Genomic DNA, 26,508 nt, shown 5'->3' with positions numbered 1-26,508 from the left:
TTTCATTATTGACAAAATTCAACCTGTAGTAGACAGAAACAGTAATCTCTTTCCCACCACTTATATTCACAGTGACAGTGTGTCGTTGTGACGGTGCAGGTGCGACTGACAGAGTCTGCGGGCCCAACGGACAGTGCAATTGCCGTGCCAACTACGTGGGACAGCAATGTGACCAGTGTGCCCCCAGTTACTATGGATACCCAGACTGTGCCTGTGCGTGTTTTCACCCTTTTGTTTTGGCCACACCCACGGGAGGGCTATTGCACTGCAGACACTGATTCGCCCACATCAACCTTTACATGACCTAGCTGCTGCTGATGGAAAAACTGATGCGTAGTCTCACAGGGTTTAATGAAGCCTATTCAGCACTGCAGCTACAGATTCTCCCACAATGACCCTTAAAGCCCATGTTGATTTACCCCACATAAATACAATCTGTCTTATCTAGTCATTCTATTTTTATGATTTACCCATAGTTGTCTGAACAAAACAAATCACTGAAAGCAAAACCGACCCATATAGACTTGATCCATTTAAACATGAGTGCTTTCCTGTCTTTAAAAGATACATATTGCAGATTTACAATGATCTGTGCTGTTAGAGGCATTTGATTTGACACTACGTCATCTCATTCTCCCATGACACATCTCACAGTCCCTCTCTCTGTGCCTCTCTCTCCCCAGTCTGCCAGGTTTCTGGGGAGGGTTCCTATGACCCCATGTGTAACCCAGTATCAGGCCATTGTGTCGCCCTGGGGTGGTGGGCCAGCAATGTGATCGTTGTTCTGTGTCAGGCCTTCCCTTTCCACGGTGTTCAGGATACCTCGCTAGATTCTTTCTTTGCATTTAAAAAAAAACTCCCTTCATATTTTGGGGGTTTATTTAGACAGTATAGAAGTAGAGGGGGACATAGACTCAGTGTACAAAACATTAGGAGCCCCTGCTTGAATCAAGGTCTTTCCATGACGTAGACTGACCAGATGAATCCAGGTGAAAGCTATGATCCCTTATTGATGTCACTTGTTAAATCTACTTCAATTAGTGTAGATGAAGGGGAGGAGACAGGTTAAAGAAGGATTTTTAAGCCTTGAGACAATTGAGACATGGATTGTATATGTGTTCCATTCAGAGGGTGAATGGGCAAGACAAAAGATTTAAGTGACTTTGAACGAAGTATGGTAGTAGGTGCCAGGTTTATCACACTCAACATTTTTCTGTGTGTATTAAGAATGGTCCACTACCCAAAGGACATCCAGCCAACTTGACACAACTGGCCCATAAGTGTCCAGTATCCCTGTGGATCCCCTGTTTTCAATACTCCAGTACCCTCCCCTTGCGGGGATAATGGCACTGAGCCTTGGAGAACACACTGGGAGGGATCTTAGAGGATCTTTTAGACCATTCCTCCATACAGAATCTTTCCATATCCTTTGTCTGCACTTATGGACTGTTTTTCAATGGGTTTGAAGTATAAAGACTGAGATGGCCATTGCAAAATGTTGATTTTATGGGGCCGTTAAGGTCAACGGCATCATGGATTTGACTAACTACCAGGATGTTTTAGCCTAAAACCTGGTTGCCTCTGCCAGGACTGAAACTTGGCCACAAGTGGATCTTTCAGCAAGACAATACCCTAAGCACACACCAAATCCACAAAGAAATAGTTAATTGACCACAGAATCATTGAAAACCTGTGGTTTGAATTGAAGAGGGCAGCCCATAAGTGCAGATGAAGGATAACAAGAATCTGAAAAGATTATTTATAAAGGCAGGACCCAATATTTTTTACCCCCATCTTTTTGAGATTTGTATTACTTGTTAAACAAAATCTCTTTCTCAGAGAAATTGTATTAGTATAGAAGAATATAATACCAAACAAGTTTTACATACAATAAAGCTCAGTATTTGTATTTATTTTAAATAGTGTTTTTGCTCATCTTTATCAAGGGATCCAATAATTCCGGACCCCCCTGTATTTGGTAGAAACTAGATGTGTTACCACAAGACTCGCTCCCAAGTGGCTCAGCGATCTAAGGCACTGCATCTCAGTGCTAGAGGAGTCACTACAGACCCTGGTTTGATTCCAGGCTGCATCACAACCGGCTGTGATTGGGAATCCTATAGGGCGGCGCACAATTGGCTCATTATCATCCGGGTTAGGGTTTGGCCAGGGTAGGCCGTCATTGTAAATAAGAATTTGTTATTTACTGACTTGCCTAGTTAAATAAAGGTTCAATAAAATTTTAAAAAGACCACAGGCTCTGTTCTCTAAACAATTCCATTGACTACCTGTAACCTAAACCATCTTTGTGAAGTGGAGGTAGAGCTGGTCTTAAGATATGCTATCCCTCACGGGAGATGGTTCAATGGTTATGTTTCACGGTGTTTGACCAAATATTAGGCAAACGTTTCTCAATGTGATTTATACAAGGTGTAAAATTGATAATCTCAGAGATAGTTTTCGTATCCAGCCGTGTGATATAGGTTACTTCAGTCACCCCTGGTGTGACCTTGCCAACAAAGTACTGTTCTGTAAATGTATTCCGTGGAGCACAGCTGTCTTTCTTCTTCATAAAATAACAATTTGCGTGAAGTTTTTACAGACGTTTTTACATCTTCTATTCCAGCCTCTATCAGCCAGTGTAACCCAGCAGGGTCAGAGGTCACCACAGCAGATCCACAAACGGTATGTAACCTATGCCTCCCACAACATGGCTGACTGAGAAATACTTTTAGTTTTTTTTGCCTCCCCCAACATGGCCCACTGTAAGCCTCTTCGTTCTTTATATTCTTTCTAGTTTTATTAGCTGAGGTAATGGGAGGACCTACAAGAGAAAAAGCGACTTCCTTAAATATTACAGAGGAAAAAGATGCAGCAATGCTTCTGAAACACAGGATTTCAAGAGGTGTGGCGGGGTTGCGTTGTGTGAAATGTTTTGTTGGAAAGAAAACATCACTACCATTGTGAATGGTTATTGAAACATTTTACCTTAGTTGTAGGGTTTTGTTTCCGCATTTAAAAAAAGCATATCTACTACTGTTTAAGCAATACGCTGTAAGTACGAAGCCTTGTCTAAGCCAGATGGGCCCATAGGGCAGGAACCTATCTCCTCTTTCTGTAGTGTGAGGCAGTAATTCACCTCCTGGACTCCCCCAATCCGTCTCCTTAGAGATAGCAGGAAGGCCAAAACATTTTTTATTTTAAAAAAAACAACATTTTTTCTTTATGACACTTCAAGGGGTCTTAAAATTCCAAATCAAATATCTAAATGATCTTTGGGATGTGTCTGTCTGCACGTGTGTGTCATCCTGATATAGGGTTCCTGTGGCTGCCTGCCCAATGTGGATGGAACCCTGTGTGATACATGTAAACCGCTCTACTGGAACCTAGCAACAGAGAACCCCAGCGGCTGTATAGGTGGGTGACCTGAGTATGATCTTACTCGACTAATGTATCTCTGCAGCTATACTGTCCTGCTCCACTCATAACAGATACTCATTTTAAAATGAAGCCTTCATGACATCCTGATGTACACTGAACAAAAATATAAACGGAACGTGTTTCATGAGTAGAAATTAAAGATCCCAGATATGTTCCATACACACAAAAAGCTTACTTCTCTCCAATTTTATGCACAAATTTGTTTACATCCTTTGCCAAGATAATCCATCCACCTGACAGGTGTGGCATATCAAGAAGCTGATTAAACAGCATGATCACTACATAGGTGCAACTTGTGCTGGTGACAATATAAGGCCACTTTAAAATGTGCAGTTTTGTCACACAACACAATGCCACAGTTTTGAGGAAGTGTGCAATTGGCATGCATATTGCAGGGATGTCCACCAGAGCTGTTGCCAGAGAATTGAATGTTGATTTCCTTACCATAAACCGCTTCCAACATCATTTTAGAGAATTTAATGTTAATGTCTTTACTTTAAGCCGCTTCCATCGTCATTTCAGAGAATTTAGCCGTACGTCCATCCGGCTGCACAACCACAAACCTGTCACGCCCTGACCATAGAGAGCCTTTTTATTCTCTATTTTTGTTAGGTCGGGGTGTGACTAGGGTGGGTAATCTAGGTTGTTTTATTTCTATGTTGGCCTGGTATGGTTCCCAATCAGAACCAGCTGTTTATCGTTGTCTCTGATTGGGGATCATATTTAGGCAGCCATTTCCCCACTGTGTATTGTGGGATCTTGTTTTTGTGTTGTTGCCTGTGAGCACTCCAGAACGTCACGTTTCATTTATTCTTTATTGTTTTTGTACGGTTCACTTCAAATAAAATATGTCGAACCGATTTCACGCTGCGCTTTGGTCTGAATGTGATTACGATGATCGTGACAAGACCACATGTAACCACGCCAGCCCAGGACTACCTCATCCGACTTCTAAACTGGCGGTATCAATTGAAACCAGCCTTCCGGACAGCTGGTGAAGCTGTGGGTTGGCAAAACAGAAGAATTCCTGCACAAACTGTCTCAGGGATGCTCATCTGCGTGCTCGCCATCCTCACCAGGGTCTTAACCTGACTGCAGTTTGGCGTCGTCACCGACTTCAGTAGGGGAATGCTCACCTTCGATGGCCACTGGCAGGCTGGAGAAGAGTGCTCTTCATGGATTAATCTGGTTTCAACTGTACCGGGCAGATGGCAAGCAGTTTTCTGATGTCATTGTTGTGAACGTAGTACCCCATGGTGGCGGTGGGATTATGATTTGGGCAGGCATACAGTTCATTCGGAAAGTGTCCAGCCTTATTCTAAAATTGATTAAATATAAAATGTTCCTCATCAATCTACACACAGTGCCCCATAATGGCAAAGCGAAAACAGGTTTTTAGAATGTTTGCAAATGTATTAAGACTAAAAAACCTTATTTACATAAGTATTTAGACCCTTTGCTCTGAGCTCAGGTGCATCCTGTTTCCATTGATCATCCTTGAGATGTTTCGACGACAGGATTGGAGACCACATGTGGTAAGTTCAATTGATTGGACATGATTTGGAAAAGCACACCCCTGTGCATGTCAGAGCAAAAAGCAAGCCATGAGGTTGAAGGAATTGTCCGTAGAGCTCCGAGACAGGATTGTATCGAGACACAGATCAAGGAAGCGTACCAAAACATTTCTGCAGCATTGAAGGTCCCCAAGAACACAGTGGCCTCCATCATTCTTAAATGGAAGAAGTTTGGAACCACCTAGATTCTTCCAGGAGCTGGCCGTCCGGCCAAACTGAGCAACCGGGGAGGTGACCAAGAACCTGATGGTCATTCTGACAGAGCTCCAGAGTTCCTCTGTGGAGATGGGAGAACCTTCCAGAAGGCCAACCATCTCTGCAGCACTCCACCAATTAGGTAGAGTGGCCAGATGGAAGCCACTCCTCAGTAAAATGCACATGTCATCCCACTTGGTGTTTGCCAAAAGGCACCTAAAGTACTCTCAGGCCATGAGAAACAAGATTCTCTGGTCTGATGAAGCCAAGATTGAACACATTGGCCTGAAGTGTCACATCTGGATTAAAACCTGGCACCATCCCTACAGTGAAGCATGGTGGTGGCACCATCATGCTGTGGGGACTAGTCAGGATCAAGGAAAGGATGAACAGAGAAAAGTAGAGCGATCCTTGATGAAAAACTGCTCCAGAGCACTCAGGACCTCAGACTGGGGCGAAGGTTCACCTTTTAACAGGACCCTGAGCACACAGCCAAGACAACACAGGAGTGGCTTCGGGACAAGTGTCTGAATGTCCTTGAGCCGCCCAGCCAGAGTCCAGACTTGAACCCGATCGAACATCTCTGGAGAGACCTGAAAATAGTTGTGCGCTCCCCATCCAACCCGACAGAGCTTGAGAGGCTCTACAAATAAGAATGGGAGAAACTCCCCCAAATACAGGTGTGCCAAACATGTAACGTCATACCCAAGTAGACTCGAGGCTGTAATCACTGCCAAAGGGGCTTCAACAAGGTACTGAGTAAAGGGTCTGAATATTTGTGTAAATGTGATGTTTTTTGTTTTTTTCCTTTCACATTTTATTTTATCTCTTTGGTGTTTAACTAACAGCAGTCATTTATGAGGTAAAAGCTCAAGGTTTTAAATTAATATATTTGTGAAAGTCCAAGAATAACCTTACAGTGGAATTGTAGGACATACAATACCAGTCAAAGGTTTAGACACCTACTCATTCAAGGGTTTTTCTTTATTTTTTATTATTTCTACATTGTAGAATAATAGTGAAGACATCAAAACTATGAAATGACACATATTGAATCATTTAGTAACCAAAAAAGTATTAAACAAATCTAAATATATTTGAGATTCTTCAAAGTAGCCAACCTTTGCCTTGATGACAGCTTTGCACGCTCTTGACATTCTCTCAACCTGCTTCATGAGGTAGTCACCTGCAATGCATTTAAATTAACAGGTGTGCCTTGTTAGAAGTTCATTTGTGGAATTTCTGTCCTTAATGCATTTGTGTCAATCAGTTGTGTTGTGACAAGGTAGGGGTGGTATACAGAAGATAGCCCTATTTTGTAAAAGACCAAGTCCGTGTTATGGCAAGAACAGCTCAAATAAGCAAAGGGAAACAACAGCCCATCAATACTAAGTCATGAAGGTCTGTCAGTCCACAAAATGCCAAGAACTTTGAAAGTTTCTTCAAGTGCAGTCGCAAAAACCATCAAGCACTATGATGAAACTGGTTCTCATGAGGACTGCCACAGGAAAGGAAGACCCAGAGTAACCTCTGTTACAGAGGATAAGTTCTTCAGAAATAAATCCTACAGATTTCAAGTAACAGACACATCTCAACATCAACTGTTCAGAGGAGACTGCATGAATCAGGCTTTCATGGTCGATTTGCTGTAAATAAACCACTACTAAAGGACACCAATAAGAAGAAGAGACTTGATGGGCCTAGAAACATGAGCAATGGGCATTAGACTGGTGGAAATCTGTCCTTTGGTCTGATTTGTCCAAATTTTAGATTTTTGGTTCCAACCACCGTGTATTTGTGGGATGTGGACTAGGTGAACGGATGTGATGGTGTGGGGGTGTGTTGCTGGTGGCAGTGATTTCAACTCAGCAAAAAAAGAAACGTCCTCACTGTCGACTGCGTTTATTTTCAGCAAACTTAACATGAGTAAATATTTGTATGAACATAACAAGATTCAACAACTGAGACATAAACTGAACAAGTTCCACAGATATGTAACTAACAGAAATTGAATAATGTGTCCCCTGAACAAAGAGGGGGTCAAAATCAAAAGTAACAGTCAGTATCTGGTGTGACCACCAGCTGTATTAAGTACTGCAGTGCATCTCCTCATGGACTGCACCAGGCTTCTTCAGTGTCCTAAGTTTTCATAACTGTGACCTTTAACAGCTTAGAGATGGTAAGAAATTAGTGTCTTAATGACCGTTCAACAGGTGCATGTTCAATTATTGTTTATGGTTCATTGGACAAGTGTTTAAACCCTTTACAATGAAGATCTGTGAAGTTATTTGGATTTTTACGAATTATCTTTGAAAGACAGGGTCCTGAAAGGGGGACTTTTCTTTTATTGCTGAGTTTATTTAGAATTTAAGGGACTCTTAACCAGCATGGCTACCACAGCATTCTGCAGCGATACGCCATCCCATCTGGTTTGCGCTTAGTGTGACTATCATTTGTTTTTCAACAGGACAATTGCCCAGCACACCTCCAGGCTGTGTAAGGGCTATTTGACTAAGGAGAGTGATAGAGTGCTGCAGCCAATGACCTGGCCTCCACAATCACCCGACCTCAACCCAATTGAGATGGTTTGGGATGAGTTGGACCGCAGAGTGAACGAAAAGCAGCCAACAAGTGCTCAGCAAATGTGGGAACTCCTTCAAAACTGTTGGAAAAGCATTCCAGGTGAAGCTGGTTGAGAGAATGTCAAGAGTGTGCAAAGCTGTCATCAAGGCAAAGGGTGGCTACTTTGAAGAATCTCAAATACAACATATATAACTTTTTTTGGTTACTACATGATTCCATATATGTTATTTCAATATTTTGAGGTTCAGTATGATTCTACAATGTAGAAAATAGTACAAATAAAGAAAAACCATTGAATGAGTAGGTGTGTCCAAACTTTTGACTGGTACTATATGTGGGTTATTGTGGAGAGAACTCTCTGCATAAAACATCTGCCCCCCATCCTCATAAATCTACCATGTACAGAACTGCCTCTCAACCAGCCAGTGAGTACAGTGTAGAAACAGCCCCAGCCTTTGTCCAGATACCTGTCTAAAGTTACAGTTCTGCAAGAATGTTATCACCACTGCTTGCCTGCCTGCTGCCAGGAGATACAGTGTATGGATGGAGGGAAGTTAGAAAGAAGATATTTTAATATTTAGGAATTCCTCAGGTTTTACTGTGGCCGGATGAATAATGAGGATTGTTCTCTGACGGTTGACAGGGTTAGGAGAGTAAGAGAGCAGTGGCTCCCCTGGTCTTTTGTGGATATGTGCAGCTCAGAAGATTTACATTCGTTGTTGCTGCTGTTTTTCACCCATGAAAGTGGTGGAATCCTGTAAATAGAGTCTTGTTCCCTATACCCTACAGTGCCCCACCTCTTCATTTCTCTCTCTCGCTCTCGCTCTCCCCCCCTCTGTTTCTCTCTCTCTCTGTTTCTCACTCTTTTAATCTTCCCTTTTACTGTGTTTGTTATTCTATCACCTCTCTGCTTATGCTCTATCATATTGTCATTGCATCGTTGAATAATGTGTGACTCATTTGTTTCAAGTTGTACCTATAGAGCAGACTTTCTCACTTTATACTTCCTATCTCTCTCCCAGAGTGTCACTGTGATGTCAAAGGGACCCTGAGTGGGGTAGGAGAGTGTCAACAGGTGAGTCTGTCTACCTCTGTCTGCTCATACTCTACTGCCATATGTCCAGCACACCAGTACTAACTGATTTATACACAAATTTACCATAAATCGCTTAATGTTTAACTAAGGGGTCCATTTGTTTAGGATATTTCCCTTTAAACCACGGCATTGTTGAAGGCCTTTCTTTAACGCACGGTATATATGCACGGTATAATTCAGTGGCTATTGTTTGAGATGCTTTTGAAAGCAAAGTCGAATTGAAAACATTATTGGCATTGTTGAATTCGTTTTTCACAATGGCAAACAAGTCTGTTGTTTGGTTACCAGTAAAATAACTGTAGCTATCTAGTAAACTTGCTAGCTACTTCAGTGGATGTTGAACCCATTTCTACCAGCAAATGTGTTAAATTACAGCCATGGTATAAAAGGGATAATCAATTCAGGGCTCGGTGCGTTCTCTGGAAAATAATGCAACTAGCGCGTAGTTCATTATTTTCCATAGAAGGCATAGTCCCTCGTTGATTATCCCTGAATTATTACACTACTAAATCACAACTTTGCAACGTTCACCTCTCACAAGCAGTTCCCCATTAACTTCAGCATTGTCTACTATTGTAGAAAAGTGGGCAGTGTTTCTGCAAGCCCAACGTGTGCAGCCATACCTGTGACACATGCAAGGAGGGCTACTACCTGCTGCAGAAGAGGAACTATTTTGGCTGTCAAGGTGAGTCACCTACCATGAAGCAGACTGGCTTCCTATAAATACACAATCTTCTTTTTATCTTATCAGTTTGTCTAATGTGTGGGGAAGTAACTTAATCAACCATAGAATGTGTCACAAAGGTGTCTTTGTCTCACAAAGACTGTCTCACTTGACCGAACATGTTGTGTGAGTAATAGATCAATAATTAACATGTAAGGTAGTGAACTACCTCGAGTCAGGAGTTGACTTTATGATCTGTTATGGTTGTTTTAATCAGAATGACCTCATTGACCTGTTACCCCTCTCTGATAGGCTGCCAGTGTGATGTGGGTGGGGCCATCAGCAGAGAGTGTGACGAGATGTCTGGACAGTGCCAGTGTCGGAAGAACATAGTGGGCCGCACCTGCAATGAGTAAGGACTGACTGAAACTAAACACAATGACAGGATTTATTGCTTCTCAAGTTATCACATAAATTAACGTTTTTTTCTTCCATTGAAACCCTTGGGCGGGCCGCTTAGCATTTTTTCAGTGTCTAGTTCTGAGTGACTAACCAACATTTCTGTTTTGGGGTTTTTAAATAACTAATTGACCAACATTGGTTAAATTATTTGAATTCCATAATTTTTTTTCAAGATTTCCATCTGCTTCCAACTCATACTCTCAAACACATAGATCCCCTGAACGCAGCTCACTCTCCAGATCCCAATCATCTGAATTCTGATCACCTGTTCACACACCTGTATGTCGTTATTACACACTATTTAGTTCAGTTCTTTGTACCCCATCATTGTGAGGTGTTGTTTGTTTTGTGACACGCTTCTATTCTATTTTTATTTTAACCCTTATTTAACTAGGCAAGTCAGTTAAGAACAAATTCTTATTTTCAATGACAGCCTAGGAACAGTGGGTTAACTGCCTGTTCAGGGGCAGAATGACAGATTTGTATCTTGTCAGCTCGGGGGTTTGAACTTGCAACCTTCCGGTTACGAGTCCAACGCTCTAACCACTAGGCTACCCTGCCGCCCCACAACATGTGATCCTCCTGTGTATGATAGCTTTTGCCTGCCTCACTAACGATGCCTTTTGCCTATTCCCTGCCTGTACTTCAGCCTACCAGATTTCCTGTTATCAACCTATTGCCTGATCTCCCGGACTACATTACTAGCCTCCTTTTCCCTGCCTGTACTGTTGCCTTTTTGGACCCACTGTGTATGCCCTTCTGCCTTCCCCTGGACCCAGCTACCTGCCTCCTCCTGTGGCCCTTTACAAATAAACACCTGCTGCGCCCTATGCGTGAAACTAGCTCGCTGTCTCCCATTGTGTTCATTACAGTGTGATGTAGTACAGAGTTGTAGTTTCCAACAGGCCAATATCCATATACTATATATACAAAAGTATGTGGACACACCTTCAAATTAGTAGATTCGGCTATTTCAGCCACACCCGTTGCTTACAGGTGTATAAAATCTCCATGGTCAAACATTGGCAGTAGAATGGTCTTACTGAAGAGCTCCTTGACTTTCAACATGGCACTTTCACAGGATGCCACCTTTCCAACAGGTTAGTTCATCACATTTCTGCCCTGATAGAGCTGCGCTGGTCGAATGTAAGTGCTGTTATTGTGAAGTGGAAACGTCAAGGAGCAACAGCAGCTCAGCCGTGAAGCACGTAGCATGTAAAAATCGTCTGACCTTGTTTGCAACATTCACTACCGAGTTCCAAACTGCCGGACGAATCTGGGTTTGGCGGATGCCAGGAGAATGCTACCTGCCCCAATTCATAGTACCAACTGTAAATTTTGGTGGAGGAGGAATAATTGTCTGGGGCTGTTTTTCATGGTTCAGGCTCCTTAGTTCCAGTGAAGGGAAATCTTAATGCTACAGCATACAATGACATTCTAGACAATTCTGTGCCTCCAACTTTGTGGCAACAGTTTGGGGAAGGGCCCTGACCTCAACCCCACCTAACACCTTTGGGATTAATTGGAACGCTGACTGCAAGCCAGGCCTAATTGCCCAACATCAATTCCCGACCTCACTATTGCTCTTGTGGTTGGTTGGAAGCACATTTCCACAGAAATCTAGTGAACATCTAGTGAAAAGCCTTCCCAGAAGAGTGGAGATTGTTATAGCAGCAAAAGTGGGGGACCAACTCCAAATTAAAGCCCATGATTTTGGAATGAGATATTTGACGAGCAGGTGTTCAAATACTTTTGGTCATGTAGCTTAGCAGAGAAAGCGTGGTAATTATCTACAATGACCATAATCCATTGCATGCCTACTTGTCTGGTCTGAGAGAAGAGAAAAGAGGGATAGAGAGCAGTTGCTTTGTGAGCTATTTAAGTGATTGATAGTTGGTATTCAGCAGTCATAAAAATATGCCTTATTTACTTTGAAGAACTACTAAAATAGTGATTTTGCCAGACAGCGTAGGCAGCAGCTCTATGGAGATGACTTGGAATTAAATAATCAAGTCATCAAATAGTCTTAACACAATTGTAATATACACAACAACTGAAATATTAGGTTGAAGGAAAGCAATGTGATTAAATGGTGGTTAGTAAGTGATAAGCAGTAATGGGCAGTCACTACCATCATGGGACTTTTATTAATTGGTTAATTCTTTGTTACAGCACTCAACCCACAATGCATTTAATGTAAAAAAAATATATCGAAGTCAAACACCGTAATGAATTTTTAATAATCAAACCAAAACAACCTCAAAAAGCACTATTTGCTCAGCAGTCGGAAGTTTACATACACCTTAGCCAAATACATTTATACTCAGTTTTTCACAATTCCTGACATTTAGTTCTAGTACAATATCCCTGTCTTAGTATCACTACTTTATTTTAAGAATGTGAAATGTCAGAATAATAGTAGAGAGAATTATTTATTTCAGCTTTTATTTATTTCATCACATTCCCAGTGGGTCAGAAGTTTACATACACTCAATTAGTATTTGGTAGCATTGCCTATAAATTGTTTAACTTGGGTCAAACGTTTCGGGTAGCCTTCCACAAGTTTCCCACAATAAGTTGGGTGAATTTTGGCTCATTCCTCCTGACAGAGCTGGTGTAACTGAGTCAGGGTTGTAGGCCTCCTTGCTCGCACACACTTTTTCAGTTCTGCCCACAAATTTTCTATAGGATTGAGGTCAGGGCTTTGTGATGGCCACCTCAATACCTTGACTTTGTTGTCCTTAAGCCATTTTGCCACAACTTTGGAAGTATGCTTGGGGTCATTGTCCATTTGAAAGACCAATCTGTGACCAAGCTTTAACTTCCTGACTGATGTCTTGAGATGTTGCTTCAATAAATCCACAATTTTCCTGCCGCATGATGCCATCTGTTTTGTGAAGTGCATCATTCCCTCCTGCAGCAAAGCAACCCCAAGTACACAGCTCCATGGCAGAGTATGTAGAATCACATGAAATGTGCTTTAAAACTGCAAAAATGTATCTCAGCTCCATGGAGAATTTGTACAATTGCAGGAAATTTGTTTAAAACATTTAAAATGTTGCTACACCGCCAAGATGGGAGCCTCAAAAATGTTCTCTGAAATTCAGCCACACCGATGAGCTGACCATGCTCTGGCCAAGCCCACCACCTAAGGCTCTTCTTGATCCTGAAAAAAACCTGGATTTGGAGCAAATGTTACATACTGATGAATGGCAAGAAACAAACAAGTCATCTTCATAATAGGATAAATGCCTTATAAATCAAGACTGCCATGATGATGTTCCAAACATATGAAACAAGTGTTTGGTTTTTACTCTTTCCCTCCTTCTCGCTCCTCCTGTCTGACAACACCAGGCCAGCACCTAACTACTACTTCCCCAGCCTGCACCACCTGAGGTATGAGGTGGAGGATGGCATCACCCCTAACGCCAGGCCTGTACGCTTTGGCTACGACCCCAAGGAGTTCCCGGAATTCAGTTGGAGAGGATACGCCATCATGTCACCAGCACAGGTAAGACACATGTGGATCTTGATAAAAGGACCTCCAGTCTGTGCTTGCCTGACCTGCCTGTCATTTCAATGATTTAGTAGTGGCTTTTTCCCTTTTGCTTTAAACCTCATTTCTGCTGTACGTTCTCTGTGGAAGTGCTTCTACAAGCATTTCTTATGATGGATATTCTTGGTGGTTCCTTGCAGGTTAGAACTTGTCGAATGCGTTGGGTCTGGCGGTCGTGGATGGTAGTTGGGTTTTGTGGTGAATGTTGTGGTGCCTGTGTTTTTCTTTTGAGTGTGTTGGTGAGAGTGTTGGTTGTAGCTTTCTGGAAAGAAGCAGGCCATTCTCCCAGTCAGTCTTAACCCTTGGTGTGTCTGAAATGGCACCCTATTCTCTATTTAGTGCATTACTTTTCACCAGGCTCTGGTCAAAAGGAGTGCACTATATAGGGAATAGGGTGCCATGAATTCAGACTCCACCCCTGTTTCTCCTCAGCCAGAGGTGATCCTATCGCTAGCTGTGGGTTTCCCCGGCCCCTTCCACATAGTGTTTCGCTACATCACCACTACCCCCCCCAGGCCCACACAGGGATGGCGGCACAGGGGGCTAGTCCGAGCCAGGATCTTGGTGGTGGACGAGTCTGGTTTTCACTCTTGCTGTGACTGTAAGTGATGGGTGTTTCCCCTTTGCTGCCCAGCTAGCTCTGCTATAAACTGGTCTGAGATCTGTTTGTGCTGTCTTACTACTCCTGTGGTCATGGGACCAGGCTAGCTCTGCTCTGCTCTCCTCTGTTGATCATATTAGCTTACTGCTTGCACTTCTTCTCCTCTAACTCTTTCTATATCTCCAGCTGTCTACCAGCATGGCCTTCTATTCTACTAACAGTAGAGAGTAACACCCACCCCCTCCCCCCGACCATCACCACCACCATCCTGCACCCCCTCCATAAGTCTGTTTAACTCCTGTCCCTGCAGAGTGAAGTGAGAGTAACAGTGCATGTGGACAAGGCAAGGCGATCCTTGTTCCGACTTGTCCTGCGGTACGCTAACCCCAACTCCCAGGACAGTGTGACTGGTAGTGTAACGGCTACCTATATTCGAGGTGGCCAAGGTAAGGCTGCCTCTCTAACTCCTGCTTCACACAAGTCATTAATCTCCTAACAATCGAACACAAACAGTTTTATCTCCCATACACCCTCAAAAACACAGATACTGTACATAGATAAACCTACTGTATAGGCTGTTAAAGGGTTTGAGCTTTCACCGAAGTCTTTCGTTGATCCTTGCTCTTTTGTTTGGCAATGCATTACTACCCTGAAATGGCATGGAGTGCCTAGACACACCCTTGATATTCAGTGTACCTTGAACTACATAAAAACATGTCAACATGTGTGCTGTTAGCTGTGACGTCTTGTGTTGCTGTGTTTAGCTGCATTCAGCTGTATCCTGACTGACTGATTGATTGTATCCTGCAGGGTCAGGTCAGAGTAAGGAAGTGGTGTTTCCTCCTAGCTCCTCCCCTGCCTACCTCACAGTCCCTGGCGATGGCTTCTCTGAGCTCTTCTCTCTGACCCCTGGGAAATGGATCATACGCATCCGGGCAGAGGGGCTTTTACTGGTGAGACCAGAATCTGTAAAAACATATACAGACGAGAAAATAAGGATGCAAAAAGGTAGAGGGATAGATCATACATCTGTTATTTTCTCTCTCTGCTCTTCACCCCCCTCCCAGGACTACGTGGTGCTGCTGCCAAGTGATTACTACGAGGCTCCCGTCCTCCAGGAGAAGATCACCCAGCCCTGCACGTACACATCCACTGCCAACAGAGACGCAAAGTAATCCCTGTGTTCCCCCAATCCTCTTTACCATTCCATACTATTCTGTCATGTGAATGTTGGCTCCAGACAGTGTGCCTGTTGAATGTATGGATGCATGGGGAGTGAGTAGCTCCGTTTTGTACCGACAAAACTGTGGTTATATGTAGAAGCCAGACAACAGAGTTTAAATTAAGCTTCTAAAATCGACAGATCAATATATCCCCAAGCAACTGGGAGAGAGTGAGTGGTCAGTTATGTACAACCGCGAACCAATCAGTTGGTAACGCAACACAAACCCAACAAGCCATGGCTTCTTCAGAGGAAAAGTCAAGTAGCAACTTGGAGACAGAAACGAGAGTAATGAACAGCTAAGGATATCCAGGAAAACATGGCTAAAATGCTCTCAGTGCCACCAAAACAAACCAACTGTTACAATCTGTTGTTAAGAAAGTAGATTTGCTCTAAAAGAATGTGAAGTCTATCGTGTCAGACATGCACAAGGCGTGCGCATGAACGAACAAGACAACAACATTTGCCTTCTGGGAACAGGGTTGCAGACTTTAGAATATGAACTGGACCAGCAGAAAATAGAATGAGATGAAACATGAGAATATTGTCCTTACCAGAAGAAGGAAAATGGAGACCTTTCAGCTACATGGTCAAACGGATATCAGAGGAGCTTGGCGTGGATATATCACCAGAGAATCTGGAACGATGCCATCGGATCGGCGTGAAACAGAAGAATGTTAATCTTCAAGTTGTGGAACCATAAGATCAAAAATCAACATTCTACAGGCACAGGGGAAATAAAAATCTACTGTCAGTCCATTGGATTCGTCCAGGACCTGTCCTTTAAGCTGAGAAAAAAAACGCAAGCAATTTATTCCGATCAGACATTCAATGGCAGAAAAAGGAATCAAGTCTCAACTCTGCTTCCCAGATGTGCTATGGGTATGGAAAGGAACATGAAAGATGGAATTCACAAGTGCAGATGAAGCCCTTTCCAGTTGAAGAAGAGCTCACTGCTCTTCTTCAAAGTGCGAAACGAAGTGTGAAAAAGCGATGAACACACTAGGCTACATACAATGATATCCCAAGATCAGCTTATCAAAGTAATGATAGAAGTAGCCGATGCCAATGAGCTACATGGACATGGAAAGACAATACAAAAGAGGAATTATAAACTGGGTGGTTTGAGTCCTGAATGCTGATTGGCTGACAGCCGTGGTATATCAGACCGTATACCACGGTTATGACAAAACATTAATTTTTTACTGCTCTAATTACGTAGGTAAACAGTTTCAAGTAGCAATAAGGAACCTCAGGGGTTTGTGATACAGTATATGGCCAATATACCACGGCTAAGGGCTGTCTCCAGGCACTCCGCATTGCATCGTGCATAACAGCACTTAGCCGTGGTATATTAAACATACCCCCCCCCCACACACACACTCTCAGTGGACCCACTTTCCCCAAGTAGACCCCTATCAGCCACTATACGTTAATTTAATTTACAAGGTAATAAAAACTGACCACAGTACTTAAGTGGCATTTTTCCTCCAATTACATAATCCAGTCGTTTGGTACATTAGGAGAGGAGTTGGAGCATAAAAGCCCTAAAAAGGCATAGCGCCTCAAAGTACAAAGAAGTACTTTGCTTTATGTTTTTTTGTGTGTTCTGTCTATTCAGACCACATGCTCAATATGCATGTATGCATCTATGTACAGTGCCTTGCGAAAGTATTCGGCCCCCTTGAACTTTGCGACCTTTTGCCACATTTCAGACTTCAAACATAAAGATATAAAACTGTATTTTTTTGTGAAGAATCAACAACAAGTGGGACACAATCATGAAGTGGAACGACATTTATTGGATATTTCAAACTTTTTTAACAAATCAAAAACTGAAAAATTGGACGTGCAAAATTATTCAGCCCCCTTAAGTTAATACTTTAATACAATACGCAAAGTTCAAGGGGGCCGAATACTTTCGCAAGGCACTGTATATGTGTATGTAATGTATATAATAACTATGTATTCATACCATGACTCCCATTTCATGGAATGCCCAACGCCCTCATATGACATGTCTGCTAAAATATTTATGTTCCAGAATCATATGGTTCTGGAACAGCAGATGTGGTTTCCCTTCAAGAGTTTCATAAAAAAAAGAGGAATGTAATATTTCTGCTGCCAATGACTGGAACGAACTGCAAAAATCACTAAAGCTGGAGACTCTTATCTCCTTCACTAGCTTTAAGCACCAGCTGTCAGAGCAGCTCACAAATCACTGCACCTGTACATAGCCTATCTGTAAATAGCCCATCCAACTACCTCATCCCCATACTGTATTTATTTATCTTGTTACTTTGCACCCCAGTATCTCTACTTGCACATTCATCTTCTGCATATTCTACCATTCCAGTGTTTAATTGCTATATTGTAATTACCTCGCCACCATGGCCTATTTATTGCCTTACCTCCCTTACCTCCCTCCTGTAGTAACAGCAGAGGTATAGGCATCCTGATGAATAAGAACACCACATTTTTCCTTATATCCGAGCACACCTTACATGGTGACAAATACACATATCACATCAGGGGCAAATCTGGTGTTTTTAGATGGAATTGAAGCTATATCCAGACAGGAACTATTATCCAGACAGGAACTATTATCCAGACAGGAACTATTATCCAGACAGGAACTATTATCCAGACAGGAACTATTATCCAGACAGGAACTATTATCCAGACAGGAACTATTATCCAGACAGGAACTATTATCCAGACAGGAACTATTATCCAGACAGGAACTATTATCCAGACAGGAACTATTATCCAGACAGGAACTATTATCCAGACAGGAACTATTATCCAGACAGGAACTATTCTTTTAGCAGGCGGCCTAAATCATATATTCTATAAGCTTGACAGAGGGTGTAATAAAAAAGGCAAATACATTTTTATCTCAGTAAATAATTAACTGGACACCTGGAGACTGACATTCCCAACTACAAAAGTTCTCTAAGTAAGAAAGGCCATTCAATCATTTTTATTTCCAAAAATGCACTCAAATTTACTGGGTTCAGAAATCCATAAAATAGTGACATAGGATCTTTCTCCGTTATCATGCTTAATTACACCAATCGCAAATACACTTAGCGACAGAGTATGGAGAATGAACAGAGTACATCTTCAAGACTCGAAATGTATTAAATACGTAAATATATATATTTTTAAACCTTTACCATTACAAATGTAGATATGGAGAAAAGCCAGTCCCGGATTATAATTTGGAATGATTTTAAGGCGTACATTGGGGGAATGATAATCTCATGCTCTACAAAAGTTAAATCTGAGTTATACATTTTTATTAAATTAATACGTTTCTTAGAACTAGCCCATTTAAACAATCTTTACAAAGTAAAGACACAAATAAAATGTCTGAACAAGCAGGTAGATAATGGCAAATAAACCTGGTAAAAAAATCTCGCAGCACAAAACAAATACACACCAAACCAGTTATAATCTTAGAAGATAAAGATGTGTTAATTATAAACAACAATGTGATTAATTACAATTTTAAAAGCTTCTTAGAAAATCTATTTAAATCAGAATTAAACAGCAGGATCACCCAAAATAATTATTAGACACTGTTGTCATTTGTGTAAATGGGGGCGCTATTTTGTACAAAAATATTCACGCAGAGAAAAGCACTCAGGGCGAGTGCAGGGAGTAGGCACAGGACGTACTGGGCTATGGAGTGTAGAGCTGACACAAATGGATGGCTTTCCCATAGAATTCTATTTAATATTTTTGTACAAAATAGCGCTCCCATTTACACAAATGACAACACACGTCACTCAATTCAGTGCCTCCTAGTTTAATGTATCAAAGAGTTCTCAGTTATGTTAAAATCAGATACATCTGGAGTCTCCTGCTGATTACAGACCCATAAGTTGAATAAAGTGTGACAATAACATTTTAACAAAGCTAATAAGCAATAGAATGGCAAAGATTTTACCGGACTTGATACATATTCATCATACAGGGTTTATTAAAAACATACACTTACTGTCACGTTCGTTGAATTGAGGAGACCAAGGCGCAGCGTGATATGAATACATGTTACTTTTAATAAAGACGGACACTAAACAAACTATACAGAATAACAAAACGAACGTGAAGCTGTAATATAAATTTGCTGACATAGACAATAACCCACGAATTGCCCAAAGAATATGGCTGCCTAAATATGGTTCCCAATCAGAGACAACGATAAACAGCTGCCTCTGATTGAGAACCAATCTAGGCAACCATAGACATACAAAACACCTAGATAGTAAACAACCCCATAAACATACAAAACTCCTAGACAGTACAAAAACACATACAACACCCATGTCACACCCTGACCTAACCAAAATAATAAAGAAAACAAAGAATACTAAGGCCAGGGCGTGACACTTACAAATAAACACAAGAACGTGTTTCAGTTTAATAGGATACGCAAAAAAACAAGATATAGATTTATCAATAATGGCTGATGCTGAAAAGTTTGTAAATGTTTAACTTTCCATCTGAAATAGTACATTTTAGTAAAAATATTATATAAATGTCCTCAAGCAAAAATATACACAAATAATACATTATCGGATGAAATTGCTTTAGAAAGGGGCACAAGACCGAGATGTCCTCTCTCCCCCTCCTGTTTGTACTGGCAATTGAACCACTAGGACAGGACCCACAGGTAACAGGTATCAGTATTGGTAAACATGAATATAAACTAAACTTATTTGCAGACAATCTTCTGATATACCTGACCAATATTGAAAAGTCAATGCCCCCCTGCTAAAAATATTTTCAGAATACTCTAAAATCTCAGGATATAAAATTTACGTGGGAAAAAATGAAATAATGGCAATAGGCTAAATAAAAATAACTCATAATCTACAGCAATCCTTTAAGTGGACTACAAAAAACATCAATTACTTAGGATGTTTAAAAAGTGACAACAAAGATATAAAGATAACTTTATCCCATTACTCAACAATATGAAACCAGACCTTATTAAATGGAACAATCTTCCCATAGATCTAACAGGTAGAATAAACTTCTTCAGGATGGCATGGCTCCCAAAGTTTAAATTCTTATTCTTGGAAATACCAATTAACCCACCGAAGACGTTCTTTAAACAAATATACTCGGTCATAACATACTTCATATGGGCAAACGAAACTCATAGAATAAAAAGGAAAGTTTTACATGTCCCTTAATCTGAAGCTGGTTTTAACCTTCTAGATTTGGAATTGTATTAGGCTTTTACTTGCGACATATAAATACGCTAAAGAGGAACTATGGGTACATATTGAAGATGTACATGCTCATCCCCAGAATCTGTTCATGAGTCTATTTTCGAAAGATAAAGCTAAGAACATTAACAACTTCATAGTTAAGTACAATATAACAATATGGAATAAAGTGAAACAGATTCTACAAGAACCAATATCACTCCCTAAAAACACAACCTTGTGGAACAATCCTTGGATAGCTATTCAGAATTCACCCATAAATTGGTCCACGTGGAAAACGTAGAAACCATAAATGACTTGGTAATAGGAAATACGTTTGTTTCCATGACAGCATTAAAACGACAGCATTAAAATGACAGCATTAAAATGACAGCATTAAAACGACAGCATTAAAATGACAGCATTAAAAAAAATGGACTGACCAATGTAGATATTTTCAAATACATGCAACTTTATGCAAGTTTATCACAGAATTCAGATTTTAAATATTTTCAGCATCAGCGCAACCTTGAGAATCCTATTTGAGTCAGAAAAGTGCTGGAGATGGGGGTGTGAGCATATCACTGTGAGCAGGGGTGATGTAGTTGATGTTTGAGTTATGTTGTTGTTTGTATGTTTTGTATTGTTAATAATTTTTTAAATAAAATCTTACAAAAAACATTTTGTACTGTACATGCTGTAGACTGAGTGATGTTGTCTTTGTCTCATCTGTGTTTTCCAATGTTTTTATTTATTTTTTAAATGCATGCCATCCCAGACTATTAACCACTCTTGTGTCTCCCTTCCTTGGTCCAGCTGTCTGCTGTATAAGCATGTGGCGATGGACAGGTTGAGCTCAGTGCTGGGCTCTCAGGGCCAGTTTTCCAGCCGGAGGAGACGCAGGAGCAGACAGGCTCGTGTCCGCCGGCCCACCCCAGACCACCCTGACATGGCCTCTCTCACCGGGAGACAGGTGGGTCTAGGTCTGGGGCTTTGCTGATCCACGCTCACACACATGCATGCTTGCACATACGCACACACACAAACACGCTCACAAACATACTTTTTGTTGCTATGGTTGGATAGTTTATGGTTAAAAACAATATTCTAGTTTGACGGTATGTTGACAGTGTGACACTGGGAGAATGTATCTGACCTCCCCTATGTCTGTGTGTGTCCTGTAGGCCCAGTTACGACTGAACCTGCGTGTGTCTCGCCCCGGGCCCTACATCCTGGTCCTGGAGTATGCCAGCGAGGTGGACATGGTCCAGAACGTCAACCTGATCATCACTGGCCAATCAGAGAGCCAGATCCAGGCCAGAGCCAACATCTACAGCTGCCAATTCAGGTTTGTGGGTTTACTGTATGTGAGTGTGTATTCACGCATGCATTATTCATTCCTGTCCTGCTTGAACACAATATATTGTTTATATAGTATGTACTTGAGAGGCAGTTTTGGCAAGTCATTTGTGTGTCATTTGTGTAATAAACCTGTTTTAATGCAGCTCACCAGCTCTATAATGCCATTGATCATTGAGAGTGTGTGCCTAATACAGCTTCCTGTGTCGGAGTGTGGCAGTAGATGGAATAAATCGCATGGCAGTGTTCCAGCTTACCCATAAGGCCGAGCTCCTTCTCCAGACCTCCACAGCCTCACTGTTGCTGGTGAGAATGACCTACGCCTCTCATTGCATGACAATAACTTGTGCATCCTCTTCTGCTTTGTCGTCCATTTCTTATTTTGAAGTGTGCATGTTATTTAGTAAGAGGAAGGGTACCGTCCCTATAAGCGAGTTTATAAAGTTTATATTCAAATGAAGTATACTTTTATTTCCTCTCACTATATTAACTGTATATTCCTGTCAGTATAAAGTGTATGCAGTGCCTGCAGAGGAGTTCTCCATGGAGTATGTGGACCCCAAGGTGCTTTGTGTATCTATCCATGGACGCTTCACTGAGGACAGGTAAGCCATTTTACACAATAATACTATGTTTTTCGATTGCCAGAGGACTTAGTGACTTCGTCAAACACTCTCTAAAATAGACAGCTGGTGCCTTTGACAGCTAGTCATCAGCAGCAATTACCAAACGTGGCAGTAAAGGTAGTGTTTTATATTTTACAGGCAGTCGGCTGTTGTGCAACCAGTGCTCCTGTCTCTGGGGGTGGATACTAGCTGTTGTATTGTAGATGCTTATCTTCCACACCTGTTTTCCAGGTGTGATTCCATGCATTCCTCAGGCAGGGCACAGAGTCTCCTCCCTGAAGCTGTCTGATCTATGGGCCAACCTCTCACTTTCCCCTCTCCCTCTCCTAACCCCTCTCCTGCAATATGTATGGACTGTACCCTCTTCCTCTCCTATCCCCTTTCCTAACCCCTCTCCCTCTCCTATCCCCTCTCCCTCTCCTAACCCCTCTTCCTCTCCTATCCTATCCCCTTTCCTAACCCCTCTCCCTCTCTTAACCCCTCCCCTCTCCTATCCCCTAACCTCTCTCCCAAACCCTCTCCCTCTCCCAACCCCTTTCCTAACCCCTCTCCCGCTCCTATCCACTCTCACCTCTCCTAGGCCCTCTCCCCACACACCTCTGTTCTCCACAAAGCACAACTGCGCTTGATTAAGCTTGCCTGGTGCAATGGAACCAATGAAATAGTCCCAAAAGTGCATATCTGCACTTTTGGAACGAGTATATGAAATAAAGCAAATCATATTTGAACCCAGGTCTGACAGCCAGGGACCACGCCAGGATTTACTACCATGTTTGCTCCTGATGACTAGCTGTCAACAGCAACAGTTTGTTATTGTACAGCTGTTTTTTCTGTCTGTTTTACTCCACTTTACCCACTGACTGTAAATTGACTGCCTGCCTGGCTCCACTATTGTTGAAGGCAATTAGCAAGTTCATATTTTATTGAAAATAGTGAATGGGGGGGGGGATCTATTCTCAAGACACTTGAAATAACTAATTTCTTTGATGGTTTATGCACATTACAGAAGGCCTTTACTTTCATGGTGCTCTGCTGTTTCCACTAAAACAAATACGAAGGGAAAGCATTAAAACATCAGGCCTGAGGAAACAGAAAGCTTGCCATGTGTTGGTGATAAGAGCAAAGATAAGGACTTAAAACTGAGAAAAGAAAGAGTGAGCGTTTGACTAAAAGGGATGTTTTGTCAGATTGTGAAAGGAGTCAGGCTCCAGTATTAGACTTCAGTAAGAGGAACAAAGAGAAAGGGAGAGGTAACCTTTTACTGCAGTGTACTAAATCAGGGTCATACAGAGTGTTTCTTGGTACATTAGTCTTAAACCAATCTACTTTCAAACAAAAGTATTCTACTCAGACACACGTTTATGGGCTTAAAAAAAGAAGGCAGCTGTACCATGTCAGATATATAGTTGAATTGTATTCAATTTTGAGTTTGCATTCCAATATTACACTTTATATATACTAAACAAAAAATATAAACGCAACATGTAAAGTGTTGGTCCCATGTTTCATGAGCTGAAATAAAAAATCCCAGAAATGTTCCTAATGTACAAAAATCACATTTCTCCTTTGCCAAGATAATCCATGTGGGTTTGATGACAGCTGATGAAGCTGTGGGTTTGCACAACAGAAGAATTCCTGCACAAACTGTCAGAAACTGTCTCAGGGATGCTCATTTGTGTGCTTGTCATCCTCACCAGGGTCTTAAAGTGTTGAGTGAGTGTGCAATTGGCATGCTGACTGCAGGAATGTCCACCAGAGTGGCTGCCAGAGAATTTAATGTTCATTTCCTCTACCATAAGCCACCTCCAACGTTGTTTTAGAGAATTTTCCAGTACATCTAACTGACCATGCCAGCCCAGGACCACCACATCCGGCTTCTTCACCTGTGGGATCGTCTGAAATCAGCGACCTGGAAAGCTTATTAAACTGAGGAGTATTTCTGCCTGTAATAAAGCCCTTTTTGTGGGGAAAAAAACGCATTCTGATTGACTGGGTCTGGCTCCCCAGTGGGTGGGCCTATGCCCTCCCAGGCCCCACCTATGGCTGCTCCCCTGCTCAGTCACGTGAAATCCATAGATTAGGTGCGTGGAGCTGCCACAGGGCTTACCAGGTTGGGGAGACATACTGGAGGCCTGGTACGTGGAACCGGAAAAGGTCTCACCAGACTGGGGAGATGTACTGGAAGCCTGGTGCGTGGAGCAGGCACTGGATACACTGGGCCATGGAGGCGCACTGGTGGTCTCGAGCGTAGAGCTGGCACAACCCGTCCTGGCTGGATGCCCACTTCTACCCGGCAAATGCGGGGCGCTGGCACAGAGAACACCGGCCTGTGAATGCTCACTGAAGACACAGTCAGCATCACCGCACAACACCGGTCACATGCTCCCCACGGTAAGCACGGGGAGTTGGCTCAGGTCTAAACCCTGACTCTGCCAATCTCCCCGTGTACCCCCTCCAAAAAATGTTTTGGAGCTGCCTCTCGGGCTTCCGTGAACGGGTCTTGGCCCCTTCCATAATCTCCTCCCCGGTCCAGCTCGTCCTTGGCGCACGCTGCTTGGTCTTTTTGTGGTGGGTAATTCTGTCACGTTCACTGTCTTCAAACTCCCCGTCATAAATGAGCCAAGGCGCAGCGTGTATGTAATTCCACAGCTTTAATAAAGTGAAACCTTCACAAAAAAACAGGTAAACAGAAACCGAACGTGACGCAACCGAAAAATAAATAATTACCCACAACATTAGGTGGGAAATTATGATTCCCAATCAGAGACAACGATAGACAGCTGCCTCTGATTGGGAACCACACTCAGCCAAATACAAAGAAATAGAAAACATAGAATGCCCACTCAAATCACACCCTGCCCAAACCAAATAGAGAAATAAAACGGCTCTCTAAGGTCATGGCGTGACAGAACCCTTTCCACAGAACCAAAAGGGTTCTACCTGGAACCAAAAAAGGTTAACTTATGGAGACAGCCGAAGAACCCTTTTGAACCCTTTTTTCAAAGACTGTAGTGCACTATATATAGGGAATAGGGTGCCATTTAGATGCGCCCTCAGAGTAGCTTTAACCAACCTTCCCCTCATCTGTTCTGTTACCCCTCCTCTCATCCCTCCTTCCATCCCCCCCTCCAGTCAGTACTGTGTTCCCAGCCAGTATGACAGGCCCACCTCAGCTCTGGTTCTGGATGCGGCTCGTGACGGGCGCCTCTCCTCCCACCGGGTCGTCCCCCAGCAGAGGGAGATTGAGGAGTGGAGACAGAGACGACAGTCAGGGGCAGGGGGGTTCCCTCTCCCTGGAGTTCAGAGTGAAGGGGTACTACTAAAATCTCCCCAGGTACATGCATGGAGATGGCCCACATAATGCTGCCGCTGCTTGGAGTGGGACCTGGCACTGGAAAGCATGTGGGGCTTGAGACATGAAGCCCTCAGCTTCACTAACGTTAATGGCAGTAACTTAACTTAGTTCTAAATATATTATAGCTGTATGTTAGATAATGAGCATGTTTCAAGTTATGCAAACACACTTTCTCTCATCTCATACTGTCTCTGTGGTATTGACCAGAGGATGTTTCTCAACATGTGTTCATCCTGTGTTGTGTTTCTCCAGAATGAGATCAGTTTCAGTGCCAGAGTGGAAGCTCCTGGCAGGTATGTGTTTGTGGTTCACTACTGCCAACCTGAACACACCACCTTCCCTGTAGAGGTGCGGGTGGAGGCTGGACGCACCTGGACTGGTGAGTTTGGTGCGCAATGTAGGTGTATAAAGAGGTTGACCCAGATAGATATGGTTGGATAGAGAGTGTATATGATACAGGATCTTACTGACCCCCGACATCACCGTCCAAGATGTTATGAAATCTACAAAGAATGAATTTGATATCAATTGTCATAAACATAGTAGCTAGTT

The 26,508-nt window shown here is 42.4% G+C and overlaps 1 protein-coding gene across 1 annotated transcript in view; it reads left to right on the top strand.

Annotated features, from left to right (window-relative positions):
- LOC135513193 (laminin subunit alpha-3-like) overlaps positions 1-26,508 on the top strand; it is a 113,732-nt gene that overhangs the window by 54,909 nt on the left and 32,315 nt on the right. Inside the window, 16 exon segments of the mRNA XM_064935993.1 lie at positions 73-213; positions 2,627-2,685; positions 3,318-3,417; positions 8,816-8,868; positions 9,469-9,574; positions 9,866-9,965; positions 13,370-13,526; positions 14,483-14,618; positions 14,983-15,125; positions 15,240-15,343; positions 21,433-21,589; positions 21,801-21,964; positions 22,173-22,281; positions 22,483-22,580; positions 25,734-25,935; positions 26,209-26,335. Of these exon segments, the coding sequence (XP_064792065.1) occupies positions 73-213; positions 2,627-2,685; positions 3,318-3,417; positions 8,816-8,868; positions 9,469-9,574; positions 9,866-9,965; positions 13,370-13,526; positions 14,483-14,618; positions 14,983-15,125; positions 15,240-15,343; positions 21,433-21,589; positions 21,801-21,964; positions 22,173-22,281; positions 22,483-22,580; positions 25,734-25,935; positions 26,209-26,335 (1,956 nt within the window).

The sequence above is a fragment of the Oncorhynchus masou genome, chromosome 3, assembly GCF_036934945.1.
Source record: "Oncorhynchus masou masou isolate Uvic2021 chromosome 3, UVic_Omas_1.1, whole genome shotgun sequence".
Lineage (NCBI taxonomy): Eukaryota > Metazoa > Chordata > Actinopteri > Salmoniformes > Salmonidae > Oncorhynchus > Oncorhynchus masou.
The sequence above is the reverse complement of the archived record's forward strand: the minus strand, read 5'-3'. Positions and strand labels throughout refer to the sequence as shown.